Source organism: Saccostrea echinata, unplaced genomic scaffold, assembly GCF_033153115.1.
Source record: "Saccostrea echinata isolate AGI-Se365-2 ecotype Australia unplaced genomic scaffold, CSIRO_AGI_Sech_v1 ptg000029l, whole genome shotgun sequence".
Lineage (NCBI taxonomy): Eukaryota > Metazoa > Mollusca > Bivalvia > Ostreida > Ostreidae > Saccostrea > Saccostrea echinata.
The window spans coordinates 485,284-495,000 of NW_026889778.1; the positions used below are offsets into that span (position 1 = coordinate 485,284).

Consider the following 9,717-nt stretch of genomic DNA (forward strand, 5'->3'; position numbering starts at 1 on the left):
GGATACCATATATATATGTAAGATTGATGGCTATGTCGATATCGACACTAACATGACGATATCGTATCGATCCTGATCTGTAAAATTTCTTTTCAAGTTAATGTGTAACATAATTATAGAAGACCACAAGCGATGTCGATATTGATTCATTTTTGACATGAATATGTACATAAATAGAGGGTTAGGGGTTGTTATTGTCAGGGGTTAACGTTAGGGTAAGGTTTTTGGTTAAGGTTAGAATGAAGGTTGTTAAAAACATGTTTTGAACAATCATAATTCGATATCGATACGATATCGACTAGGCCTGAGTATCGAAAGCTACCTAACGATACGATACGTATCACGATACAGTCATGCGATACAATATGTATCATGATACAGCTGTCAACAATTGAATTATCTAATATCTTTACATACTCTTGTTTGCTAATCTCCACAATTATAGAAAACATAAAAAGAATATCTCGATACCCCTAACCAAAGTTATCTATAGGTAGACTTGTAGTCTTAGCATTGCATTTTTTCATTGCTACCTTGTTTTCAATCATTTTTTCACATTAAAATTTGTTAGTTTCCATGTAGAGTTTTCAAATAAGACAATTAAAATTAACTTGAACTGTATCATGATACATACATGGCGATACGATATGCGTATCGTAAGACCTTGCGATCAATACGATCGATGTATCGCTGTATTGTTACACCTGACGAGATCGACAGCAAGGCAAAATTAGTGCTCGGAAATTGTATACGCACAAGTATTGTATAAAGAAATACAACCACATGAGCAATGATAAAAATGATTCGAAGTAGAAACGATATTGTCGATATCGACAATATCGATGGCAAATACAATTTTTGTCAATATAAAGTATTTAATTATAGACACCCATATACACCGACAAGGACGGTACCAACCAAGGGTTGAGCAAGCATGATTTGATATCGAAGCGATATCGACGATATCGACACTATTATGAAAACTTCATAATGTGATAGTATTCAAGCAACTCACATATAAAAAAGACACTGTTTTTTTCCTCGGGGGGGGGGGGGGGTAATCCATTGAACAATCATGATTCGAAATCGATACGATATCGTGGATATTGACACATAGGAAAACGTTGTAAACAGAACGTATTCAAATATACGCATAAGTATAAAGAAATAATGTAGCAAACTAAAAAAAAAAATAATCTGTCGATATCGTAACTACATCGTATCTTGGACATAACTCGTCACGGTAGGCATTGGCACGATAAGGAACCCTCACTGCTCAATGGCCCTGAGTGCCGAGTTAAAGTCTACATTTGAACCCCTTCACGGTGCACAGTGACGTCTCTAAATAGAGAAATACCGACATCTTACGAACGAACGTAACCAAAAAAGGGGATCGTTCATTGTATTCACAGTTGCATAATTGAATTTTTCAATGTTATTGCGATTTCAAAAGATAAAATCCCCGCAGGATACCTCAAAACTACTTCTTGTCGTAGTCGCTACCGTGACGCTACAATACATTTCAATGGACATTTAAACGAGCAAAGGGGTTCAGAAAAGGGAAATGAAGGGAAAATGAAAAATGTCTTACTAGAGAAATACCGACATCTTACGAACGAACGTAACCCAAAAAGGGGATCGTTCATTGTATTCACATTTGCATTATTAAATTCTTCAATGTTATTGCGATTTCAAAAGATAAAATCCCCACAGGATACCTCAAAACTACTTCTTGTCGTAGTCGCTACCGTGACGCTACAATACATTTCAATGGGACATTTAAACGAGCAAAGGGGTTCAGAAAAGGGAAATACACATGTAAAAGGAAAATGAAAAATGTCTCATTTTGAAGCATGAAGTCAAGGATTCTGTCTTACGAAAAAGAGGGCGAGGGAGAATTAAAAAAAAACAACAACATAAAACAATGGCCTTTTTGTTCATGGTACTGGCTAAACTTTGTACATGTAAATCATATACGGTGCCAATTTTGATGTACCAGAGGTGCATTTAAAGTTACATAGTGAGTCAATATCATGTTTCTTTTAAGTTTTCTTTATCTTGTTGGGGCAAATTAAAATTATTTTTACTTATATTTTTCTCCACAAAAGTAGATTTTTTAGGTTCTGAAACCTGTAACTTTCTGAAACGTAATACTTTCAAGAATTGAATAAAATTTGCATGTGTCTTGCAAAAATTTTACTTCTGTCAATTTTCCCGTTTGTCCGTCACAGTGTCTCTTTAAAAAAAAATTATGTCTCTTAATTAAGTAGATTCCTTATTTTACGCGAGTACTTAATATCGCGAAATGCCGAAGGGCGTCAAAGCGCAAAAGCAATAATTCGCGAATGGGTGATTTACCTAGAGATTTTCTCCAGAATTTTCTTTCTCCGTCAATAAGAATGTTGAAATTTTCTGGAAAAAAATTTATTACCTATCTACCAACCCAATTCTTATATGATAATGTATGAAGAAAATTTTGTTCCCCAAAAAATTGGACACCCCCCCCCCATGAAAAAAGGATTTTCGACTTTAAACCCCCCCTTTTTTTTTTGTTTTGTTTTGTTTTTGTTTCTTTTTTTTTTTTGCTTGTCAGATTTTTTCTTGTAAGTTGATTTTTTTCTCTGGCTCCCCCAACCCCTCCCACTTTTAAAAACGAAAATTATATGTTTCTAATTCGACTAATGAATAATAAATAAATCTGCAGCAATATTACTTTTACCAGAAAGAATTCATGACTGTTTAAAAAATGAAAAAAATATCAGTAGAAACTACTTCTACAATCAGTGTTCTTTTTATTTACCTGTGTGCACAGGTACATTTGAAGCATGCCTTGACAACTCAGTGAATCAGCATCATGCACTTGATGTCTTCAAATTATTCACATTTTGAGAACTATAGTATCTTTTTGTCAGTATACTCGAATCAATCTATGATTTTTTTTCTTAGAGATGACGCAAGTTATAATTTCGACTATAGTTTTTTTTTCTCTGTACATTAGAGCTTCGGTCAAAATTACTCTGAGTGCGGGGTCAAAGTTACCCTTCACGTATACAGTGTATCTTGTAATTTTATATTCTGACGAATAATGCATGCTTAACAAACAATGACATAATGGTACATAGCTTGAGTACAAAGAAAATTTAATAAATATACACCACCCACAGCTTGTAGCATCAGAGGGGCCTGCCCCCACCTTTTCCACACATTATTTTTTACTGTTCGAAATGTTCATTCGAAGGCTTGTTGCCCCCCCCCTCCCCCTCCCTTTGTTGCAGTACAGTCAAATAAGGCTAATGTAGTAATGTATGAAAAAAAATTGGTACCGAAAGAAGAATTTTTTTGTTTTGCTTGTCAGGTTTTTTCAGGTATGTTGATTTTTTTTCTCTGGCTGACACCCCCCCCCCCCTTTTAAAAAATATAATATAATTATAATCCACATATCTATACAGATATAACATATATCACGAAAGGCAGCCGAAAGATAAATGAAGTGAAGATTGCAACATAATACATCATCCAAGAAGACACTGTCTATCATATGAATGCTCGTTTATTTCTTTGAAGCGATATTTCACATAAAGAAAAACCTACCCTTCTTTCTTTATGAAGTTACTTTTTCTTTTACTAGATACGATATGGAAAAAAAAATTATTGCATATACATGCATTGCCCCATTCCACTTTTATAAGGATTGTACTATATGGATCGTAGTATTCCATATATTTACTTAAATGTAATGAAAATGGACATTTGATTCGATTAGTTGAGCTTCGACCCCCTCTCCCTCTCCAAGTACACAAACATCTACGCGCGACCACTTTAAAAATATTACGTTTTCCGGAGAAGTGCCAACTATTTTCTGATTTTTGATGGTTGATTTCTGAAACGTTAGAAAACAATGCTACATTGTATAATTCATTACAACAATTATTGTCCATTGTGCTCTCTCTCTCTCTCTCTCTCTTACAAACACATAAATGTACACTTTTTAGGAAGCTCTAAACACTGCACACTAAAGAGTTCTATTTGTAGGGTAGTTTTGTTGAGTTAGAGTGATCTGTTCTTGGAAGAAAAATAGAATAAATGGGAATCGACACTTAATGACATAATTTCTTATGAATTAAAGTATTCTTAATGTTATGTTAGACCAAGATTAAGTAACTGAATACATTATTTCCATTAATTTTCCCGATGCAAGTAAACAACAGTGATTTCTGTTCACAAATAGTTCATTGTCTTTGAACAATATTTCTGCAGAAATAAGGCAGGCACCCTATGTTGAAAATGAACTAGATACACTGAATATGTGCACCTTTGTATGATATATTTTTCTCAAAGTCCAAAAAGCATTTTTATTAGTGTTTCGAGCTTCCTTAAATACAAGACACTATTTAAGCGCATCACCTAGTATCTTGTTGCCTTTGCATGGATCTATACAGGGTATGAGTTTAGATTAGATCCATGCTATAAAACGTAACTTTCCCCAAATGAACACAGCGCACACTAGTATATGTATATACATGTATACGTATATTGGTATAACCACTGAAGCATGACAAACAGCTGACAAATGTGTTTCCTAACCCGTCATAGGTATTTTGGCGTATTTTCTTCTATTTGTCTGCTTTTAATTACATTGTAAGTGATTACAGAAAATTAGACAGGAGAAATTATCATTTGCAAAGTGATTAAAATACTGTCCGTTCTATTATACACATATATTTAATTTTTCCGATTTATTAATTTTAAACAATAACTGGTGCAATAACTGGTCCCGGGAAAACGACCGAGATACGGGAAGTTAGGGCGAGTTACGTTCGTTCGTAAGATGTCGGTATTTCTCTATTGTGAAGCATGGTCAAAGATTCTTTCTTACGGAAAAGAGGGCGAGGGAGAGGTAAAAAAAACAACATAAAACAGTGACCTTTTTGTTCATGCTACTGGCTAAACTTTCAACATGTAATTATAAAATTTACAGTAAGTTGGGTTTTTTTCCTGACTTTTTTAACTGATTATATGGGGAAGAGTGATGTAACTTCAACCAACTGGGCAATTTCGATCTATCGCGAGTACCAGATAAAGTTGTGTTTAATAACTTTTATTGTGTATGTACGTACATCTATTTTCTGCAGAAAAAAATCAGTTTATAGTGAATTGTGCTTTTGACAATAATTTTAGTTCTATGAGTGTAAGTTGCTCATTGGCATATGAAGATATCTAAGATGAAGCTCTATCAACCTAAAAATTACGAACAGGCACAACCCCCCCCCCCCCCCCCCCGGTCGGATTCATGATATGGCTATGATGCATGTATATTGAAGCCGGGTTTAATTTTTCGCAGAATATAGTATTTCGAACAAGTATTTCTTAGCCATTACATATACGACGAATTATCACCCCTGACAATATTGAATAGAAAATTAATCAATAGCCATTCCTTACTTGACATATATGAGAATGTTTTTGCAACTAAAACTCATGCAAATTTAATTCAAAATATTTATTTTTTACAAATTAAAATGCAATGCAAGTCAGATGAATAGAAATTGACTTAAGTTACCCCTGTGCACATAAATGCTGCGTCGGTGAGTAAATTTTAGACACGTAGTATCAGGCAAATTTTGTTACATGTAATACGATAATGTATGAAGAAAATATTGTTGTGAAAAACATGTTGGACCCCCCCCCCCCCCCCCAAACACACACATACACATGAAATAGGATTTTAGAGTTTAAACAATTCCTCTCCCGTTTTTATCCTTGTCAGATTTTTCAGGTAAGTTGAATTTGTCTTTTCTGCCCCCCCCCCCCCCCCGGTCCTACTTTTAAAAACGAAAATAATATATGTTTCTGGTTCGACTAATGGAAAATGACGCAATAAATCTGCAGCATTTACGATTTTTACCAGAAAGAATTTATGACTGTATTAAAATAAATGAAAAAGTATCAGTAAAAACTAACGTATCAATGAAAACTCGTCTGTTCGGGTCATATGCCTGTGTGTGCAGGCACATTTGAAGCAGGCCTTGACAACTCAGTGAATCAGCGTAGTACTCGTGCACTCGATGTCTTCAAAGTATTCACATTGTGAAAACTGCCGTATCTTTTTTAGGTATACTTGAATCACTCTTTTCTTGTTTTACAACAGAATAATATGATTTTTTTTCCTTACAGATGACGCAAAATATAATTTCGATTATAGGGTTTTTTGTTTTGTTTTTGTTTTTTTTGTATATTGGAGCTTCGGTCGAAAATACTCTGTGTGCGGTCAAGGCACCCTTCACGTACATGTGTATACAGTGTATCTTGTAATTTTATATTCTGACGAATAATGCATGCTTACATGTAACAAACAATGACATAATGGAACATAACTTGCGTACAAAGAAAATTTAATTTTAAAAAACCTACCCTACCTAGATGCATAAATTGCAGCTTTTTTTATAATCCACATATTATCTATACAGATATTACATATACAATAAAAAGCAGCCACAAGATAAATTAAGTGAAGATCGCCATTTAATACATCATCCGAAAAGATCTACTGTCTACATATGAATGCTCGTTTATTTCTTTGTAGTGATATTTGATATATATATATAAGGACCTACCCTTCCTACTTTATGAATTAGTTACTTTTTCTTTCACTAGATACAATATGGGGGGGGGGGGGGGGGGGGAGAGGGTTCCCGCCCTATTGCACATGCAAGTATTGTACCATTTCACTTTTTTAAGGATTGTAGTATATGGAAATTTGTATTTCATGTATTTAGTTGAATGAAATAAAAACGGATATTTTATTCGATAAATTGAGCTTAGACCCCCTCTCCCTCTCCAACACAAACATCTACTTTCAAAATAATACATTTTCCGAAGTAGTGCCACCCATTTTCTGATTTTTAATAGTTGATTTCTGTAACGTTGGAAAAGAATGCTTATTTATTGTCAGTTGCTCTCTCTCTCTCACAAACACATAAATGTACACTTTTTATACAAGGCACTATATAATGCGCATCACCTAGTAACTTCTTGTCTTTGCATGGATTTATACAGGGTATGAGGTTAGATTTTTTCATGCTATAAAAGGTAACTTTTCCCCCAAATGAACACATCGCACACTAGTATATATACGTATAATCACTGACGCATGACAAACGTGTTTCCTAATCCGTCTTAGGTATTATGGAGTATTTTCTTCTATTTGCCTGCTTTTAATTACATTGTAAGTGATTACAGAAAATTAGAGAGGAGAAATTATCATTCACAAAGTAGTTAAAACACTATCCGTTCTATTATACACATATACTTAATTGTTCCGATTTTTAACTATATATAGTTGCAATAACTGGTCCCTGGAAAACTACCGAGATACGGGAAGTTAGGGCGAGTTACGTTCGTTCGTAAGATGTCGGTATTTCTCTAATGAGTGAAAAGTTCTCGAATGGTACGTTTAACAATCAATCAATCAATAAATTATTCAACAGTTACAGAATCGACCTAATTGAATCCGTAGTGCGGGTTAAACAAAATTTTCGTCAAAATTTTGTCATATCAATTGCCAATATGGAAGCCATCTCAAGATGCGTCATAATAAAAAGTCAATGATATAACAAGACATTTATTGAATGAGTTCTCGGACAGAATACGTTTTGCTGAACCCTTGAACCAAACAGCTGCCTTCGGCCTTACGACCTCAGGCAAACATTTTTGGCTCATGGGTCCGACAAAACTTGTGTGGCCCTCGGACAAAATCAATAAATTATGATTTTGCAATTGAAGGTGACTTATATGATATATTGTAAGTACCAGTGTTTGAAACTCGTGGTAGAATTAGCTAGACATGCAGTGCTGACTGCCAGTGAAAGTTGTCAGTCCTGCCAAAACTCTACTATCCCGAGAAAATAAAAGTCTTTTATAAATGTTTTTAGCAATAATGTGAATGATCACCATAACTTCCATCCCGAATCTATAGGCTGTCGAATTCTACCCCTTTACTTGTTACAGTGAGCTGCTGATACTATTAGTTGATTTGAGAGATATTTATCAAATAAATTAATTTTAATTTATGGCAAATTTTAACACGTCCAAATGATACGTGCAAATCTGTTCGTCCGCGGCAAAATTTGTGCATCTCGGGCGGTCGGGTTCACGGTTATTTCAAACACTGGTAAATACATAGCTTAGATTACCTTAATTTATTTCAAGATTTTGCGCAAATGAAGTTTTATTGGTAATTTAATCTTTTAAAAAAACAACTTTTATATGCTTTCTGACCTGGTAAAATATGTTTGATACACTTTAATTTGATTTTAATTAATTTCAGCATATTGTGAACATAACAAGTAAATCCTGCAGAATATGGACACACTAGGAGTCAGCATGGACACACTATAGGAGTCAGCAAGGACACACTATAGGAGTCAGCATGGACACACTAGGAGTCAGCGCCCAGTGTAAAGTACGACAGTGTTCTCAATGTCAGGGTGATACAGAATTCTACTGTAACACGTGTAAACATGACCTGTGTCTACAGTGTAAAGAGAGACATGTTATTGATCTAGATACCATATACCACGATGTTGTGATTTACCGTGAGAAGCATGAATACATTCTGAAACAAGAGACCTGTGTGAGACATCCAGACATAATCTATGAAATGTTCTGTCATTCTTGTGAACTTCCTGTTTGTGACAAATGTAAAGAACACAGAAATCATCAAATACAGGACGTTAGAACAGCTTATATATCAAACCGTCAAAAACACAGAGAAATCGTTCACAACATCAGAAGTGAGACTCTTTATAACAGTTGCTGTGTCTTGGCTGGAATCAAAACTGATTTGAAAGCTTGTCATAAAGAAATCTGCAACCGTCAGTCAGAGATGTTAATAAAAGCCCAGAAACTAAGAAACCTCATATACACTGTGATGTGTGATGTAAAAATCAGACACAAAAGATTTATGTATACTTTACAACAACAGAGGAGAAAAATAAACAAACATCTTGCCAGCATAGAAAACTTTGAACACAGATCTGACCAGTCAGCAAACAGACCGCTAGAATTCCTCATAGTCCTAAAAAAAAACCGTGTACACAAGATAAAGGACACTCCTAATCTCACACAATATGCCCTGGTCTGCCTGAATGAAGAAATCAACATGGAGGATGTAATTGATTTAGGTGAAATCCAAATCCTAGAGAAAGGAAAAAGAAAAGTAAGAAATGAATGTTTGCTGAAACTGATGCCTTCGTCCAAGTTACACAGATCTGTCACAATGACAGGTGAAATATATCATATTTCTGGTGTGACACCAGACCAAGTGTGGATCAGTGATGGTAAAAATCTTTTCTTGATAAACAAAGAGGGTGACATTCTACGTCATCTGACAGATGTAATTAGTGTGTGGGGACAACACACAGTGAACCTTACCGGTGATCTTATTTATATAGACCGGTATGAAAAAGTTATCAAGCTCTCTAAAGATAACAGAACGAAGTCCACACTGATAAAGAAATCAGAATCATGGATACCACAGTGTGTCTACTCCTCCCACTTCAATGGCGATTTGCTGGTCGGGATGCAGTCCTATAAAAAAGGCATAATAACACGTTATAATGACACAGGACAACACAAACAGACAATACAGCATGGAAACACAGGTCAGGAACTGTATTCTGATCCTATCTACATCACAGAGAACCGCAATGGAGATGT

The 9,717-nt window shown here is 34.9% G+C and overlaps 2 protein-coding genes across 2 annotated transcripts in view; both read left to right on the forward strand.

Annotated features, from left to right (window-relative positions):
• Positions 1-9,717, forward strand: part of LOC133195432 (uncharacterized) — a 466,395-nt gene that overhangs the window by 275,777 nt on the left and 180,901 nt on the right. The window lies entirely within an intron of this gene.
• LOC133194301 (uncharacterized) overlaps positions 8,369-9,717 on the forward strand; it is a 14,704-nt gene continuing 13,355 nt past the window's right edge. Inside the window, exon 1 of the mRNA XM_061330283.1 lies at positions 8,369-9,717. This exon is cut by the window's right edge and continues 343 nt beyond it. Coding sequence (XP_061186267.1) covers positions 8,429-9,717 — 1,289 coding nt within the window. The 5' untranslated portion in view covers positions 8,369-8,428.